Below are 19,906 nucleotides of genomic sequence, written 5' to 3'. Positions count from 1 at the left end.
AGCAGGTCACCATCTCCTTGAGAGTAAATGCAGACCCCTTAGTATAGTCTGTTGTGGTCTGACTGGTCCCCCTGATCCCTGGCTCTGAGTTCCAGAACACACCATGCTCCTGCTGGCTTCTGGGCCCTGGCTTAGGACCTTCCCTCTGTCTGGAAGCCCTTCCATCCTGACTGGTTAACTCTTCCCTCTTCCCCATCACTCTCATTCTTCAGGGATCATTTCAGAATTTTGTTTGTTTGTTTTTTATGTTTGTCTGTTTTTAGCCACACCATGTGGCTTGTAGAATCTTAGTTCCTCAACCAAGGATGGAACCGAGGCCCTCAACAGTGAGATCACGAAGGAATTCTCTTTTTTTCCAAATACCTTTATCTTCACATCTCTTGGCCTCTGGTTCATTCCCTCCGCATATGCACAGGCCCCATATTCACTGAGCAATTTGGTCCTTGGCTCGGGTCCCCTCTCCATCGTAACTACTATCCCTATCAGTGGCCTTCCCATCCTGGGCCTTTGTTCTGTGACCACCCTGACTTCATTTACCTTTCCATTGCCCATGGTGACTCATTTACTGGATCATGTTCTAGGTTCTTTTAATTTTCTCTTCCCCAAGACTTCTGAGATTCCTCCTAGCCTACCATCTCCTCTGATTTTCATTGTCCCCACTTACTCTAAATTTGCTCTTTTACCAGATCCACACTCTGTTTTTCTCTATCCTCCTTTTTTTTTTTTTTAATGTTTGGTCCCACCTCGCAGCATGTGGTATGTTAGTTCCCCAATCAGGGATCGAACCTGTGCCCCCTGCATTGGAAGGAGAGTCTTAACCACTGAACCACCAGGGAAATCCCTGTCCTTGCCACTTTTCTGAATTTAGCTCTCCTCTCCCAGTTTTTCAGGCTGAAAGCTATTCTAAAAGCACACCCTGACTCTTGCAGGGGTCGCCCACCATTCTGTAGCTTTTCTTCTGGAACCTCTCCACTCCTGTGTCCCCTTTTCTCTTCCTCAGTTGCTGCCACCACCCACTTCCCCCTTGGGAGAATCTTCTCCCCCGCAGCCACCAACCCTGGCGGGAATGAAACCAGCTTCCTCTTTGCTGCTTGCAAAGGTGGGCACACAGACTCTTTCTATCCTAAGGATGCATCTACACACGGAGAAAGGGGAGACCAAGTTAACAACACAGGGAAGTTACTGAGTTCCATCTCTCATGGGCTCTGGTCTGTAGTTGCTGCTTTTCTTCTGAAACTTTCCTCTACTTACTTATTTTTTCATATTTATTTGTTTGTTTCTTTGTGCCAGGCCTTAGTTGTGGCATGTGGGATCTTCGTCCTTTACTGGGGATCAAACCCACACCCCCTGCATTGGGAGCATGAAGTCTTAGCCACCAGACCACCAAGGAAGTCCTGAAACCTTTCCTTTAAAGATCTGTCAAAGGATTTGCCTGCATTGGCCAGCAGATGGCTAATTCATCTTTTCTCTGGTGAACTGTTGAAAAATCTGAAATGGTCTTGAGGGAAGGAGGGATTCTTCCTTGACAGTAACTAAGGCCCCTTCCCCACCCGCCTCCCAGGGCATTGCTTCCTATCTATAAATTGCTAACTCCAGGCTTTTCCCCCTCACTCTAGTTTATCTAACAAGACAACTGATGTGTGAACCGCTTTCAATCTCAGCAAGATCCCAGTGAAGCCCACAGCAGGACTGGTGCTCCCCAGTTGCCTTTCACTTCACGCTTGGAATGCTGGAGAGCCAGAGGAGCAGGCAGGATGTGCCTGAGAGAGACGTTGGAACTCCAAGTAACGGGGGACCAGGGAAGGAGGATACACCCTGTGTGGAGAGCTACTGCCTCAGCCATTCCCTCCAGGACAAACGTGAGTTCCTTCAGAAAGGCAGATTAAAGCCTGAAGCTCAAAGCTTAAGCCATTGGGCACCTGACTAACTAGAGCCCCTTCTAAGGTCCTCAGGGGCATGGGAGCAGTTGATCACACGTTATAACAGATGCCTCTGGAGCCCTGTTTCCCATCCCCTTTGGCAGCCTCTAATTTCTGTCCAAGCTGAGTTCCCTGAAAACGCAATTAGCAATGACCAGTCCCCTGAAAACAAAGGCTCTCTGCCTGCAGGCTCTGAATGGCTCAATTCTGCTTCTTCAATAGAGCTGAGAAGTGGAGGTGAAATTAGTGTTAATAATCTAGAGACATCATCATTCAAAGAGAGATAGGAACCATTGCATAAGTGTTTCAGCCTTTCCTGCAATGGGGACATTATGTACGATCAAGGTGTGACCTTGATTATGCACTTTGATATTAGCTTTTCATTCTTTTCTGTCTTCCTCTTCCTGCTACCATATCTGGGAACATTTTCCAAATCAGTGCCTGTGTGGAATAAACCTTTGCCTTGGGGCTTCTCTGCTGGTCCAGTGAGGAAGTCTCAGCCCTTCCACTACACAGGGTGTGGGTTCCATCCCTGGTTGAAGAACTAAGATTCTACATGCTTCACACGGTGGCCATAATAATAATAATAATAGGCCTTTGTCTTCAGCTCTGCTTTCAAAAAACCAACTGGAAGTGTTGCAGAAACCATTACTCGAGAAACCAAGGACCACACCGGAGAGTTGGAGAACTCAGGTTTATTACGCCAGCAGGCCCAGAGGAGTAACACTCCAAGCTCTGAGCCCTGAACAAAAGGATTACAGAGTTTTTTTAGACAGACTGTAGTGGGCAACACTAACTCTTAGTAGACTGGTTAAAAGTAAGGGGTTTCGCGTGTGCAGAAACAGTGATCCAGATGGGAAGGGGGATGCCTGCCCTGGACAGGCATGATTAAGCAGGTTTGCAGGGCCTGGGCAAATGCAAAGATCAAGACAAGAGTGAGTGAGATAAACTCCAGTTCCTAGTATTGCAAGTCCCCACTTTCTGAGACTATGTGACCTACGTGATCTAGACTTTGCAAGGAGTAAGCTGAGTTACAGAGGCAGAAGGAGAAGGACGTGATGTAAAATTTTAACTTTTCCTCTTCATTCCCCCCTCTTGATGCTTCTTTCTATCACTCGTTGTAGAAAGCGTCATCTCATATTTTTGGTAGGACACTCAGAGCTCCCCATCGTTTAGGGGGCTATATTGAACTGTTACCATTTGTAACTTTATGGATTCAGTCTGAGAGGTTATGAACTGGGTAATAGCACTGAGAATACAAGGGCCAAACAAGAGCGCCGCAAAGAGCATGAAGAGAGGACCTGTTAAAGGGAGAAGTCACGACGCCCTGCTCCAGACATTACTCCAGTTACCCCAGGAATTAGCTAGTTTTGCTCTCCTTTTTATGATTTGTTCCCTTCGCTGTTGGGCCTTGTCCCCGTCTATTTCTGATTGGTTTACATAAAAGCAGCAGTCTTCATTCAAGAAGAGGCAGAGTCTTCCCTTTTCAGCTGTCAGTTAGGTAGGTCTAGCCTTCTCCTGTTTTGTAAAACCACCTCAGCCAGGGAATCTAGTTGCTTCTGTAATGCCACTGATGAACTGAACTGAATGCCACTGAAGATCTGGCCACTCTCTCAATGTCGTCTGTGAAGTCTTTGAATAGTGTATGGTAAAAGGTGGTTGATGAAGCAATTCCTCCTATTCCCATACCTAGCGCAGCCGTGATTCCCAGACCAATAAGCTGGATGGCTGTTTTTGACCATGTATGTGCTGCCAGAGGTACGGTGAGAGTCTGGCTGTTAGGGACAGTGTTCATCTGGGGAGTGAGGTAAGCTAAGGTGCAGATACCCATCTAATTGACAGGTAGACATAAGCATCTGTCCCACAAACAAAGAAAAGGCCTTGATGGGGGCAGCACCGTCTGTTACAGCAAGGGACACCAGAAGGCTGCAAAGCAGCCTGTACCTAACAGATAACTGAACACTAGCAAAAGGTTTTCTCCCCATCTTTGAGTTGTCACAGCTATAGCAACTGAGCCTATCATGAAGGGGGGGTCAGCTATACTGTGGAGCAGTTTAGTTAGTAGGGAGAATTGATCATAAGAGACTTTTAATAAGAATGAGGCTTCCCACTACAGTGAGATAATAGACAGCTAACTGCGGCTTCTGACCCAAATCCCAGTCCTGGGGTGCAACTAAAGCTAGTCTTTTAGTGAAGAACACAGAAATAATAGCAATCAGGGATACAGTCTAGGGTTGACAATGAAAATCCATTGATATTTTGATAGCTGGATCCTCAGGCTTCAGCTGTGCATTGACCTCCCAGCTGCTGCCAGCTGCTGGAGCGTGGCTAGAGCAAGGCTGAAGAATCCTCAAGCTTCTGCCGTGCATTGACTAGTCAGCTCCCGGAGTGACTAGAGCAGGGGTCAGCGTCCTTCGAGGGTGAGGGTCGCTGTTTTTGGAACCAGATCTTGAGGGGGTTTTTGGGGTCCCGAACTGCTTTCCAGGTGTCCTCATTACAGGAAGCCGCTGCCTTCTTGACTCTGGTGTGGTGGATCCAAGGGATGACACCTATAACTCATTTCCTGGCTGATAGGGATGAACCCAGTTGCCCAGTGGAATGGGTGTCCTTTCTCAGGTTTCTCAGACAATATGGCGGAAGACTTTTCCAGGGCCTGGAGGTGTTGGGACATCTCCAGGTCAGCTAGTTGTTGGTGATCTCCCTTGAGCTTTTTTATCACTGGGGGTGGTCTCCCGTATAAGATCTCAAAGGGAGAATAGCCTGAGGACCTTGGGGTGCCTTTACAGAGGCCATAGAGAGTCCACAGAATAAGGCAGGTTGTTCTAGCATTGTCTGGGCGTTGGCCGGGGAATATTCTTGTCGTATTACTACTACTTGGAGAAACAAACTTAACAAGAAATTTAAAGATACACGGCTCGAAGATTAATAGAAGTAGGAATGCTGCTGAGGCGCTAGCTAGGAGAACCAGGTCCAGACATTGGTTAGACATTAGTGTTTCTCTAGGTATGAGAAGATGCAAGAATTCGGACTCATAAAAATTTTATCTGAAAACATCTATCTGAAGGCCTGTTTTTCTGGGTTTTCCCAGAGCACAGAGTGCCTTATTTTTTGTCTCCACCCTGAAGGCCTTTCAAGGGGGTATTGACGGTCAACATCTTATAGTAGTCATGATTTACTCTTTGTAGAGGCAGCTGGCAAGGGCCAGCTTCCAGTCAGTAGGGCCCCTTCATAGCCACATATGTGACCATGTTTTGGGGCATTTCAAGGTCATTGTGTCCCACGGTGCTGGGAAGGCTCACTCCCAGGTCTAACAAAGATTCCACTGACAGGCCACTCAGTGTGTTGTCACTAGGCCAGGCCTTGTAAGTAGCAAATTCTCTGGACCATACCTGTCTTACTAGCCTCTTGGTCCAGGAAGATATTTCCTCTTGTTGCTTCTTCCCACATCTAGAGTTACATTATTACAATTATTGATCTCATATGGAACTGCATATCAGCATTTTATCACAGGCTCAGTCACACCTTTGGTAACGTAAGAAATAATCTTCTGAAACAAGCTACATAGAAAATAATATAGCTAGCAGTTATTAGTAAGGTCACAAGCAAGAATTTAGGTCAAGAACTTTCATTGTATACAGCCTGGTATTCCCCAGGTCATCTGTCTGAGTTAAATGATTATAGCCAGGTGTTAATCTCCTGTACCTCATGGAGCATCTGAGCTTTATCCAAAGACTGGTTACTGAGATAAGCTTTAGAAACCATCTTAAGAGTGTCCTTTTTAATAATTAAACCTTTTAGCAATATAACATAACAAGGAACTATCTCAGAAGTGAGTCTTAGTAAGCACAGACTTTAATTAACAAAACTAGAACTTAATATTTAGTGAAACGTAATGTTTTCTTTTTTAGAGAACTAAGAGCAGACTATCGCCATGTTTTAAGGACATCAAGATAGCAAAAGTCTAACCATAAGGGATTATTTTTTGTAGAAGCAGAATGAGCTTTGTCTACATGTACCATAATCTTAAATAATATTTATTTTGTTTACTAAAGTAATTTTTTCTTTTTTGGAGAACTCATTGTGAGGGCATTAACACTGTAGGCAAAGTTAACAAAAGATTTCAAAGGTAAATATAGAACAGATCAATTAAGAGGTTAAAAAAAAACCTTAAATCTATTTTTAAAAGCAGTTCAACATCTGAAGAAAGTATGTCCTCTTAGAGAGAAAGGCCGAATTTAAATTTTTGTACTAGCTTACTTCAAACTCATTTAGGTAAACTTAACTAAATTTATTTTAAACTTAGTCCTAACCACGCACAAAACTTTTTTTTCAGGTTCCATCTTCCAGAAACTTTTTAATCACTTTCTATAACAGCCACCTGTAAGTCAGACCTACTTTCTTTTCCCTTTATAAAATGCAATTTTATTTTTTACATCTTCTTTATTAAAAACATACATCCTACTTTCTTATTAGATAATTAAACAAACATTAATACTAGGTATTTAATATTGAATATTTTCCAGTTCATATGAATCTGAAATTTATTTAGTTAATTTTTCTTGTATTGTTTGTATTGTATTGTTTGATTCATAAACACTTTTCTTTAAGCCAATTAAATTAGCACTCATTTACAACTTCAACAATATTATCAGAAAAAAGACATAAACTGAGACATACATAAATCCAGACAGACAGATTGACAGAGATCTTATAGTTTTCTGTCTGAGATTTAAAATATCTCTTTGACACCCCCCCCCTTTTTTTTCTTTGCTTGAAGTTCTAATTTTCCCAAGGCTAAGGTCTCAGACAAAGCTGGCTGCGTATTTCAAGGACACGGAAAGGGTTAATTTCAAGCTTTTCCCTGGGCGGGCCTTTTAACAAGTTAGTTGTTTTTATTGTATATGCAAAAAGAATTGGCTTTGTAGTTTCCAGAAAATTTCTCTCACTGCATTCAATCAGCAATCACACACTCAAAATCATTCAGAGGCTATCACAATGCCCTCCTTCTCCTGAGTCCCCTAGGTTTCCTTGCTCCCTTCCTGGGAGCCCCAAGGAGGTTATCATTCATGATTCCTCCCTTCTCCTGAGTCCCCAGGGTTCCTTTACTGTTGCTCCCTTCTTGGGAGCCCCGAGAAGTTTATCATTCATGATGCCTCCCTTCCTCCCAAGTCCCCAGATCTCCCTAGTTGATGCTCCCTTCCTGGGAGCCCATAGAGGTGCTCAGTCTCCTCTTCTGCTCCTTGGGATAGGTTCCTGCCTGGGGACTGACCCCAGAGCCTTACCTTATCCTGTGGCCATTCCTGGCGAGTTAGTCCGTCCCTCCAATGAGTCCAGCTGGGGCTCGGCCAAATGAAGAATCGGAATGCCGGTCTGAAAGAGAACCCGGAATACCATCAGGTGGCACGCCTCCTCCTTCATCTCGGGGTTCCTTCGCTCCAGCGCGGCAGAGCCACCAGTCTGGCAGCTCAACGGGCTGGCGTGGTTGGAGTCTTGCTGGGGCCTCCAGAAATGTTGCAGAAACCAGTACTCAAGAAACCAAGCACCACACTCAGAGGTTTGGAGAACTCAGGTTTTTTATGTCAGCAGGCCCAGAGTAGTTAACACTCCAAGCTCTGAGCCCCGAACAAAGGGATTACAGGGTGTTTATAGACAGACTGTAGTGGGCAACACTAGATGTTAACAGGCTGGTTTAAACTAAGGGGTTTCGGTGTGCAGGAGCAGTGGTCAAGATGGGAAGAGGGATGCCTGACCTGGACAGGCTTGATTAAGCAGGTTTACAGGGGCTGCTGCTACTGCTGCTGCTAAGTCGCTTCAGTCGTGTCCGACTCTGTTCGACCCCATAGATGGCAGCCCACCAGGCTCCGCCGTCCCTGGGATTCTCCGGGCAAGAACACTGGGGTGGGTTGCCATTTCCTTCTCCAATGCATTAAAGTGAAAAGTGAGTGAAGTCACTCAGTCATGTCCGACTGTACATGACCCCATGGACTGCAGCCCACCAGGCTCCTCCATCCATGGGATTTTCGAGGCAAGAGTACTGGAATGGGGGTGCCATCGCCTTCTGGGTGATTGCAAATGGCAGGACAAGGGTGAGTGAGATAAGGTCCAGTTCCTAGTATTGCAAGTCCCCATTTTTGAGACTATGTGACCAATGTGATCTAGACTTTGCAAGGGGCAAGCTGAGTTCTAGAGGCACAAAGGAGGTTTTGTGAAATTTTAACTTTTCCTCTTTGGAAGTGGCTCTGGGAAGTGAGCCCTTAGAACAGGATTCTGGAACAAGACAACCTGTGCAGTCATTCAGCAACAAGGGCCCTGCCGTCACTCCAGTGAGTGGAGGGCGTAGCTCCTGAGGTGCCCTAACACTGGAATCACTAAGATTACCTGTTATGAATTGAGATAAGCTACAGGTGGAAGGGGAAATAATAGGCCAGGCCATAGAACTGGAATGAAATGTGAGTAAGGTTAATTTTAAGGACTGTAATTTTAAGCTGACTGGGTTTGCTAAGTTCCCAGAGACACTTTAAGAAAAAGAATGACAGGCTGTCTCCAGCCAACTAGCAATCCAGGGCCCAGTGAAGCCACAAGGCCTACTTGGCACTGTTGACAGAGACCTTCATCTCCTGTAGTTGTAGGAAGACTGCATTGAAAACTGGGCCCGGCATTGAACCATAAGCCGCCAGAGCTTATGATGTGAGTCCTATGAGGCTCATAGGGAAGGACTGAGAGCTGAGACGTGGGATGTGGACCTTTGGGTGGTTGAACCTGAACCTCTTGAACCCCAGCTTTACCTGAATCCTCTAACCAGTTAAAGAAGCCCTACCTGCCTGGAGAGTGGCCTCCCCTTGACAGAAACCACAGGTGAAGATCTCACCTGAGGGGACTTCCCTGCTGGTCCAGTGGCCAAGACTCCACGCTCCCAGTGTGGGAGAACAGAGTTCGATCCCTGGTCAGGGAACTAGATCCCACATGCTACAACTAAGACCCAGAGCAGACAAATACACAAACAACTTAGTTTAAGAAAAAGGATCTCACCTGAGGAGGCTGCCTCACAGGACGTCCTCCTCTAGATCGCAAGCCTCCTCCCCTCTGGCCCAGACCAATAACTGGGTCAGGTCTTGGCACAGGATGCGCAGGGAAGTACAAGCACCGCTGTGAGCAAAGAGCTCAATCGTGGAGCATTGCAGGAGCCACCGCATGTGTCCTGATAGAAAGGGCGAGCGTGTGAAAGAGCAGAGTTAAGTCTGTGAGACCAAAGTGTGGAGGTAAAGCTAGATAGGGAGGGTTTATTGAGAGAGGGTGAGGCTACTGGTCTGGGATCAGGACATAACATTCTGGAAAGATCTGGACTCAATCCTATGACATTGCTGGGAAGGTTCCTCCAATCTTGATCACAATGGCGGTGAACTAAATGAGGGGTGTTGGAACTGCCTTGGAGTATTAACGAAGACAAAGTGGAAGCCCTGGAGGCTCCCAATCCACCCCCCATCCTACCCACCTAGATAGGAAACCAGAAGCAGTACTTCACCCCACTGGAACTGCGGAGTGGAGCCACCTTCCGAGACAGGGTGTGCAGGGCACTGGTCAGCACTATATCCCCCTCCAGTGCCCCTCCACGGCCCCTGCAAAGTTCGCGTTAGTGGGTTCAGTGTCAGGAGCCTTCCAGGGGTGTGCCTGCTACTCACTGTGCCAGCCTGCTTACCCGCTACCCTGATGCCCAGGTATGGGGCCAGAGATGACCGCTTGGTACATTGTCACTGGGTGTATATGGGTTGTGGAGGAGAAACGAGGCCAGAAGTTACAGATAAGTACAATTGCAAGCAGATAATTCATGCTTGTTGATCCCTAGTCATAATGCAGGATAATTTCTTACACAGAATAGCCTCAGTAATTGAGAATGCACTCTCATCATTATACATGGGCTTCCCTTGTGGCTCAGCTAGTAAAGAATCCGCCTGCAATGCAGGAGACCTGGGATCAATCCCTGGGTTGGGAAGATCCCCTTGCAAAGGGAAAGGCTACCCACTGCAGTATTTTACCCTGGAGAATTCCATGGACTGTAGAGTCCATGGGGTTGCAAAGAGTCGGACACAACTGAGCAACTTTCACTTCACTTTATCATTATACATACATATGTATACACATACACACCCTGTTTTCTTTTCCGGAAGGTATATGTAATAGAATTTATTCCAATGCCTGTGTCTGTAGGGTACAAACCTGTGCCAGTACCTTAAACAGAGGTTACATCATTTTGTGAACTCACACCCCAGTGTATCAGCTACACCTTAGCATTGCTGGTGCATCTTGTTCTGGAAAGTCTGGTGCTTCCAAACAAAATAGTGTGCTAAAAGGCTGTCAATAAAGCAGAATGCCCTGAAAAAACAGTGACAAAACTCCCCATCAGGCAAGGACTTGTTCCCACAGTGAGCCCTCCTCTGGCATGGAGACTATTTTTGCCTTGCTATTGAGTCACTAAATCCAATGTCCAATGTTTGTCTCTCAGTCATGTCCGACTCTTGTGACCCCATGGGCTGTAGCCCACCAGGCTCCTCATCCATGGGATTTCCCAGACAAGAATACTGGACTGGGTTGCCATTTTCATGCAAGCCTGTTTTCCTCAGCCAGAGATCAAACCTTTGTCTCTTGGCATCTCCTGCTTTGGCAGGCAGATCCTTTCCCATTAGCACTACCAAGAAAGAAACCAATAACCGTTTTGAAGCTCACAAATGGGCACAAATAAGTAAAGGTTGATCTGTTTCTATAAATTAATAAATTGATTTTCCATTTCAGAGTCAACCTGTATATACTTAATTAATTCAAAGTTGATTTTCTAATGTTTGTTATGGTCAGAGGAAACTTAGTTTATGAACACGTGACTCTGACAACCAGACCCTGAAGGGTGAAGTCCATTGGCCAGTTTCCTTCCCCCTTCATTTTGCAGCCATGCATAAGCTGAATCTGGAGATTAAATTTTGGGAGTTGCCAGCAGTGAGAATGGATGAGGTCACCAAAGAATGGAGGGCAGGTGGATAACAGATCCCAAGATTAGCCCTAATCACCCTATGTTATGAGTAGAGGGGACAAAGAGGATGAATGAGCAGGTCACCATCTCCTTGAGAATAAATGCAGACCCCTTAGTATAGTCTGTTGTGGTCTGACTGGTTCCCCTGATCCCTGGCTCTGAGTTCCAGAACACACCATGCTCCTGCTGGCTTCTGGGCCCTGGCTTAGGACCTTCCCTCTGTCTGGAAGCCCTTCCATCCTGACTGGTTAACTCTTCCCTCTTCCCCATCACTCTCATTCTTCAGGGATCATTTCAGAGTTTTGTCTGTTTTTTAGCCACACCATGTGGCTTGTAGAATCTTAGAACCCCAACTAGGGAAGGAACCGAGGCCCTCAACAGTGAAATGGCAGAGTCTCAACCACGAGATCATGAAGGAATTCTCTTTTTTTCCCAGATACCTTTATCTTCACATCTCTTGGCCTCTGGTTCATTCCCTCCGCCTATGCACAGGCCTCAGATTCACTGAGCAGTTTGGTCCTTGGCTCGGTTCCCCTCTCCATCGTACCTCCTGTCCCTATCAATGGCCTTCCCATCCTGGGCCTTTGTTCTGTGACCACCTTGACTTTATCTACCTTTCCATTACCCGTGGTGACTCATTTACTGGATCATGTTCTAGGTTCTTTTCATTTTCTCTTCCCCAAGACTTCTGAGATTCCTCCCAGCCTAACATCTCCTCTAATTTTCATCATCCCCATTTACTCCAAATTTGCTCTTTTACCAGATTCAAGCTCTGTTCTTCTCTATCTTCCCCACCCACTCCTTTTTTTTTTTTTTAGGTTGCACCTGGTTGCATGTGGTATCTTAGTTCCCCAACCTAGGATCGAACCTGTGCCCCCTGCATTAAGACTCCCCCCTGCAGAGTCTTAACCACAGAACTGCCAGGGAAATCCCCATCCTCCCAATTTTTCTGAATTGAGCTCTCCTCCCCCAGTTTTTCAGCCTGAAAGCTATTCTAAAACCACACCCTGACTGTTGTCAGGGATCGCCCACCATTCTGTAGCTTTTCTTCTGGAACCTCTCCACTTCTGTGTCCCCTTTTCTCTTCCTCAGTTGCTGCCACCACCCACTTCCCCCTTGGGAGAATCTTCTCCCCCACAGCCACCAACCCTGGTGGGAATGAAACCAGCTTTCTCTTTGCTGCTTGCAAAGGTGGGCACACAGACTCTTTCTATCCTAAGGATGCGTCTACACACGGAGAAAGGGGAGACCAAGCTAACAAATGCAGGGAAATTGCTGAGTTCTGTCTCTCATGGACACTGCTCTGTAATTCCTGCTTTTCTTCTGAAACTGTCCTCTACTTACTTATATTTTCATATTTATTTGTTTGTTTCTTTGTGCCAGGCCTTAGTTGTGGCATGTGGGATCTTCGTCCTTTACTGGGGATCAAACCCACACCCCCTGCATTGGGAGCATGAAGTCTTAGCCACCAGACCACCAGGGAAGTCCCCAAACCTTTCCTTTAAAGATCTGTCAGAGGACTTGCCTGCATTGGCCAGCAGATGGCTAATTCATCGGCTCTCCGGTGAACTATTGAAAAATCTGAAATGGCCGTGAGGGAGGGGTTCTTCCTTGACAGGTAACTAAGGCCGCCTCTCCCCACCTCCCCTCCCCGGCATTGCTTCCTGTCTACAAATTGCTAACTCCAGGTTTTCTCCCTCACTCTAGTTTATCTAACAAGACAACTGACAAGAGAACCAGCCTTAAATCTCAGCAAGATCCCAGTGAAGCCCACGGCAAGACTGGTGCTCCCCAGTTGCCTTTCAGTTCACGCATAGAATACTGGAGAGCCAGAGGAGCAGGCAGGATGTGCCTGAGAGAGACGCTGGAACTCCAAGTAGCGGGGAACCAGGGAAGGAGGATACACCCTGTGTGGAGAGCTCACTGCCTCAGCCATTCCCTCCAGGACAAATGTGAGTTCCTCCACAAAGGCAGATTAAAGCCTGAAGCTCAAAGCTTACGCTGTTGGGCACCTCACTAGCTAGAGCCCTTCTAAGGTCCTCATGTGAGCAGTTGATCACATGGTATAGCAGATGCCTCTGGTGGCCCATGTCCCACCCTCTTTGGTAACCTCTGATTTCAGTCCAAGCTGAGTTCCCTGAAAACGCAATTACCAGTGACCAATCCATGTGATCACTCACCTAGAGCCGACATCCTGGAACATGAAGTCAAGTGGGCCTTAGGAAGCATCACTACGAACAAAGCTAGTGGAGGTGATGAAATTCCAGTTGAGCTATTTCACATCCTAAAAGATGATGCTGTGAAAGCGCTGCACTCAGTATGCCAGCAATTTTCAGAAACTGAGCAGTGGGCTCAGGACTGGAAAAGGTCAGTTTTCATTCCAGTCCCAAAGAAAGGCAATGCCAAAGAATGCTCAAACTACCGCACAATTGCACTCATCTCACACACCAGTAAAGTAATGCTCAAAATTTTCCAAGCAATGCCTCAGAAATACATGAACTGTGAACTTCCACATGTTCAACCAGGTTTTAGAAAAGGCATAGAGGACCAGAGATCAAATTGCCAACATCCGCTGGATCCTCGAAAAAGCAAGAGATTCCAGAAAAACATCTTATTTCTGCTTTATTGACTATGCCAAAGCCTTTGACTGTGTGGATCACAACAAACTGGAAAACTCTGAAAGAGATGGGACTATCAGACCATCTGACCTGCCTCTTGAGAAACCTGTATGCAGGTCAGGAAGCAACAGTTAGAACTGGACATGGAACAACAGGCTGGTTCCAAATAGGAAAAGGAGTACATCAAGGCTGCATGTTGTCACCCTGCTTATTTAACTTATATGCAGAGTACATCATGAGAGATGCTGGGCTGGATGAAGCACGAGCTGGAATCAAGACTGCCATGAGAAATAGCAGTAACCTCAGATATGCAGATGACACCACCCTTATGGCAGGAAGTTAAGAAGAACTAAAGAGCCTCTTAATGAAAGTAAAAGAGGAGAGTGAAAAAGTTGGCTTAAAGCTTAACATTCAGAAAACTAATATCATGGCATCCAGTCCCATCACTTCATGGTGAACAGATGGGGAAACAGTCTAAACAGTGGCTGACTTTATTTCTCTGGGCTCCAAATCAGAACTGACTTGGAGATGCAGATGGCGACTGCAGCCATGAAAATTAAAAGACGCTTACTCCTTGGAAGGAATGTATTGATGAACCTAGACAGCATATGAAAAAATAGAGACATTACTTTGCCAACAAAGGTCTGTCTAGTCAAGGCTATGGTTCTTCCGGTAATCGTGTATGGATGTGAGAGTTGGACTATAAAGAAAGCTGAGCGCCGAAGAATTGATGTTTTTGAACTGTGATGTTGGAGAAGACTCTTGATAGTCCCTTGGACTCCAAGGAGATCTAACCAGTCCATCTTAAAGGAGATCCGTCCTGAGTGTTCATTGGAAGGACTGATGTTGAAGCTGAAACTCCAGTACTTTGGCCACCTGATGTGGACTCATTTGAAAAGACCCTGATGCTGGGAAAGATTGAAGGCAGGAGGAGAAGGGGATGACAGAGGGTGAGATGGCTGGATGGCATCACCAACCCAATGGACATGAGTTTTGGTAATCTCCAGCAGTTGGTGATGGACAGGAAGGCCTGGAAGCTGTGGTCCATGGGGTCACAAAGAGTCGGACACAACTGAGCGACTGAACTGAACTGAAACCCCTGAAAACAGGCTCACCACCTACTGGCTCTGAATAGCTCAATTCTGCCTCTTTAATAAAGCTGAGAAGTAGAAGTGAAATCATTGTTAATAATCTAGAGACATCACCATTCAAAGAGAGATAGGAACCATTGCATAAGTGTTTCAGCCTTTCCTGCAATAGGATGGAAATCTGGGAGACATTATGTATGATCAAGGTGTGACCTTGTTTATGCACTTTGATATTACCTTTTCGTTCTTCTCTGTTGTCCTCTTCCTGCTACCATACTTCAGGGCACATTTTCCAAATCAGTGCCTCCATGGAATCAGCCTTTGTCCTGGGGCTTCTCTGCTGGTCCAGTGGGGAAGACTCAGCCCTTCCACTACACAGGGTGTGGGTTCCATCCCTAGTTGAAGAACTGAGATTCTACATGCTTCATAGGGTGGCCAAAATAATAATAGTAACAATAGGCCTTTGTCTTCAGCTCTGCTTTCAAGAAAACCCAACTGGAAGTGGCTCTGGGAAGTCAGCCCTTGGAACAGGATTCTGGAACTAGACAACCTTTGCAGTCATTCAGCAACAAGGGCCCTGCTGTCACTCCAGTGAGTGGAGGGCGTAGCTCCTGAGGTGCCCTAACACTGGAATCACTAAGATTACCTGTTATGAATTGAGATAAGCTACAGGTGGAAGGGGAAATAATAGGCCAGGCCATAGAACTGGAATGAAATGTGAGTAAGGTTAATTTTAAGGACTGTAATTTTAAGCTGACTGGGTTTGCTAAGTTCCCAGAGACACTTCAAGAAAAAGAATGACAGGCTATCTCCAGCCAAGTAGCAGTTGAGGGCCCAGTGAAGCCTCAAGGCCTACTTGGCACTGTTGACAGAGACCTTCATCTCCTGTAGTTGTAGGAAGACTGCACTGAAAACTGGGCCCGGCATTGAACCATAAGCCGCCAGAGCTTATGATGTGAGTCCTATGAGGCTCATAGGGAAGGACTGAGAGCTGAGACGTGAGATGTGGACCTTTGGGTGGTTGAACCTGAACCTCTTGAACCCCAGCTTTACCTGAATCCTCTAACCAGTTAAAGAAGCCCTACCTGCCTGGAGAGTAGCCCCCTCTTGACAGAAACCACAGATGACGATCTCACCTGAGGGGACTTCCCTGCTGGTCCAGTGGCCAAGACTCCACGCTCCCAGTGTGGGAGAACAGAGTTCCATCCCTGGTCAGGGAACTAGATCCCGCATGCTACAACTAAGACCCAGAGCAGACAAATACACAAACAACTTGGTTTAAGAAAAAGGATCTCACCTGAGGAGGCTGCCTCACAGGACGTCCTCCTCTAGATCGCAAGCCTCCTCCCCTCTGGCCCCAGACCAATAACTGGGTCAGGTCTTGGCACAGGATGCGCAGGGAAGTACAAGCACCGCTGTGAGCAAAGAGCTCAATCGTGGAGCATTGCAGGAGCCACCGCATGTGTCCTGACAGAAAGGGCGAGCGTGTGAAAGAACAGAGTTAAGTCTGTGAGACCAAAGTGTGGAGGTAAAGCTAGATAGGGAGGGTTTATTGAGAGAGGGTGAGGCTCCTGGTCTGGGATCAGGGCATAATGTTCTGGAAAGGAGATCTGGACTCAATCCTATGACATTGCTGGGAAGGTTCCTCCAATCTTGATCACAATGATGGTGAACTAAATGAGGGGGGATATTGGAACTGCCTTGGAGTATTGACAAAGGCCAAGTGGAAGGCCTGACAGCACCCCAGTCTGCCCCCCATCCCACCCTCCTAGATAGTAAATCAGAAGCAGCACTTCATCCCCTGCCCCCTGTAACTGCGGAGTGGAGCCACCTTCCAAGACAGGGTATGCAGGGCGCTGGTCAGCACTGTATCCCCCTCCAGTGCACCTCCATGGCCCCTGCAAAGTTGTTGCTATGTCAGGAGGCTTCCAGGGGTGTCCCTGCTACTCAGTGTGCCAGCCTGCTTACCCGCTACCCTGATGCCCAGGTGCGGGGCCAGAGATGACCGCTTGGTACACTGTCACTGGGTGTATATGGGTTGTGGAGGAGAAACGAGGCCAGAAGTTACAGATAAGTACAATTGCAAGCAGATAGTTCATGCTTTTTAATACCTGGTGATAATGCAGGATCATTCCTTACACAGAATAACCTCAGTAATTGAGAATGCACTCTCATCATTATACATGGGCTTCCCTTGTGGCTCAGCTGGTAAAGAATCCGCCTGCCATGCAGGAGACCTGGGTTCAAACCTTGGGTTGGGAAGATCCCCTGGTGAAGGGAAAGGCTACCCACTCCAGTATTTTACCCTGGAGAATTCCATGGACTGCACAGTCCACGGGGTCGCAAAGAGTCGGACACGACTGAGCAACTTTCACTTCACTTTATACATACATATGTATACACACACCCTGTTTTCTTTTCCATAAGGTATATGTAATAGAATTTATTCCAATGCCTGTGTCTGTAGGGTACCAACCTGTGCCAGTACCTTAAACAGAGGTTGTATCTATTTTGTGAACTCATACCCCAGTGTATCAGCTCACACCTTAGCATTGCTGGTGCATCTTGTTCTGGAAAGTCTGGTACTTCCAAACAAAATAGTGTGTTAAATTGCTGTCAATAAAGTAGAATGGCCTGAAGAAACAGTGACAAAACTCCCATCAGGAAAGGACTTGTTCTCGCAGTGAACCCTCCTCTGGCATGGACACTATTTGCCCTAGTATTGAACCACTAAATGCAGTGTCCAATATTTGTCGCTTAGTCGTGTCCAACTCTTATGACCCCATGGGCTGTAGCCCGCCAGGCTCCTCTGTCATGGAATTTCCCAGGCAAGACTACTTGAGTGCTTTGCCATTTCCTTCTCCAGGGAATCTTCATTGCAGACAGACTCTTTACTGCCTGACAACCAGGGAAGTCCATTAAATCACTATTGTGAAGTATTCCAACACATCCCAGAATCATCCATCATGAAGCATAGTCTCTCATCCCAAGTTCCCCTCCACAGTACAGTTTATCAGAATTTTCTATGTTCTGGGTCACCAGATTCTTCCATCCCGTTTACTCCCACTGTACTCCAAACAGGATTAACACTCCATGGAAACTATTGAGGCTGGCCAAAACGTTTCTGTAACATCTTTCCAAAAAGCTTGAATGAAGCTTTTGGCCAACCCAGTACTTGTCATCATCATCAATTCTGCGTTCTTAGATCCAAATTCCCTTGCAGTCTTACTCTGGGTAACCTTTGGCTTGGGTGTTCAAGGAGAAGTGCCTTCGCTTCCATGAAGCTACATCCTCTTCATTTTCCTCCAACCTCACTGGCCATTTCTCTGCCTTGTCTTCTGGCTCCCTCTCTTTTGTCCCATCTTCAGATGTTGGGAGTGTCTCAGGGTTCTCTGTTCTATATCCTCACCACACCAAATTAACTCATCCATTTCCATGACTTAGTACAGTATATGCCAAGAGAATCTTTTGAAACTTGTATCTCTTTATAATCTCTCCTCATATCATATGAGGGTTGGTCTATGTGAGATGAACAATGGCAGAATTGATGGTATGTTGCTTCCAGGACAAGGTCATTGTGTAATTTCTGCCTATTGGTGTTTCTTGGATCGCATGCTTCAGGGGAAGCTAGCTGCCATGTTCTCAAGAAGCCTATAGAAGTGGCACAGGGTGAGAAATGGAAGCCTCCTGCCAACAGCTGTGTGGCAGCCCATTCTCCAGCCCTCATTAAGCTTTCAGTTGACTTCCATTCCAGCTGACATCTTGACCACAACTTTATGAGACCCCAAACCATTATTACCAAACTAAGCCACCCCCAATTTCCTAACCAACAGAAACCATGAGAAAATAAATGTTTGTTGTTGTAAGCTGCTAGATTTGTGGGTTTCTTGTTATGCAGCAGTAGAACACTTATACAGTCCCCAAGTTCATATCTCTAGTGTTTTGCACTCCACAGATCTCCAAATTCATATACTGAAGTACTACCTCCATGATCAGCTTCCCTGGTGGTTCAGTGGTAAGGAACCCGCCTGCCAATGCAGGAGACTCGGGTTCAATCCCTGGGTCACAAAGATCCCCTGAAGAAGGGAATGGCAACCCCCTCCAGTACTCTTGCCTGGCAAATCTCACGGACAGAAGCCTGGCGGGCTGTAGTTCATGGGATCTAAAAACAACGAGACATGACTTGGCAACTGAACAACAACCATAACCACGTGGTATCAACCCTGAAACATCAAAAGCACCTCATTATTAATATGGACAAATAAAAACTCTTGATTCAGAAAACTTACTACCACCAGCTTCTACTCCAGAAGAAATCTACATCCCAAGAGCCACTCAGCTTCTCAGGCCAGAAACCTAGGAGTCATTCTCGATTCCTTCCTTCCCTTCACCCTCCACAACCCAACCATCAGCTCTACTTCCAAAACTGATCTTGACCTTGTTTGCTCCTTTCCACCTCTATTGCTGCTTTGCTGGTCCAGACCACAGGCATCTCTCACTTGGACTGTTGCTTCTTAACTGATTTCCCTTCCTCCATGCTTGCTCATCCCTCGGAGCAAGCAGAATGAAGGGTCTTTATAAAAATTACACCTTGTTACCTGGTTAAAATCCTCCAGTGACTTCCCAGTACACCTTGGAGTAAAATTCAGACTCCTTACCATGGCCCTGAAGAACCTGTGTGTCCCAGCCGTGCCACCTCTCACTCTTATTCACCATTTTCTGAACATGAGTCATCTTCCTGTTCCTCAAATGCTTCAAGCCCATTCCTGCTTTATGGACTTTGCATGCAATGTTCTCATAGTTTCTTCTCAGTGATCCAGGTCTTGGCTTAAATGTTACCTCCTCATTGAGTTCTCCTATACTTACTTTAAAGTTGAATTGTAATAGTTAACCTGGTAATCTTTAGTGTTTTTCACCAAACATTTTTCTGGTGTTGCCCTTTTCTAGACACTTGATCCATGCCCCTTGGAAGTTAGGTGTGACCATATGACTCTTTTTGCCAAATGAGCTTTATTGATTGATTGATTGATTTTTTTTTTTTTTTTTTGCTGTGGCATGTAGGATCTTAGTTTCCAGACCAAGGAGCGAACCCATGCCCCCTGCAGTGGAAGCATGGAGTCTGAACCATTAGGCTGCCAGGGAATTCCCCCCAAGGAGATTTAGATAACAGAAAATTTAAGAGCCAGTGCCTGACCTGCCACATCCCTTATTCCTGCCTTGTGATCTTGGAAGCATGTGTCCAAATGGAACTTCCATCAGCCT

The 19,906-nt window shown here is 46.2% G+C and overlaps 1 protein-coding gene across 7 annotated transcripts in view; it reads left to right on the top strand.

Annotated features, from left to right (window-relative positions):
- Positions 1-19,906, top strand: part of LOC147345052 (uncharacterized) — a 29,587-nt gene that overhangs the window by 1,829 nt on the left and 7,852 nt on the right. Inside the window, exons 2-5 of one of the 7 annotated variants that reach the window (XR_015154514.1) lie at positions 1,617-1,859; positions 6,253-6,299; positions 7,169-7,473; positions 12,646-18,517. Coding sequence is in view for 1 of the 7 variants with exons in the window: in XM_086374736.1 (XP_086230862.1) it covers positions 1,755-1,859 (105 nt within the window). In the remaining 6 variants the exon portion in view is untranslated. Of the gene's footprint in view, positions 1-1,616; positions 1,860-6,252; positions 6,300-7,168; positions 7,474-12,321; positions 12,557-12,645; positions 18,518-19,906 lie in introns of those variants that run through there. The other 6 variants (XR_015154517.1, XR_015154515.1, XR_015154518.1 and 3 more) reach the window with 6 other exon arrangements.

Source organism: Bos grunniens, chromosome 25 (genome assembly GCF_055505025.1).
Source record: "Bos grunniens cultivar Pamir isolate PY7600 chromosome 25, Bosgru_T2T1.0, whole genome shotgun sequence".
Taxonomy (NCBI): domain Eukaryota; kingdom Metazoa; phylum Chordata; class Mammalia; order Artiodactyla; family Bovidae; genus Bos; species Bos grunniens.
Note: the sequence above shows the minus strand (reverse complement) of the source record. Positions and strands in the feature narration are given on the sequence as shown.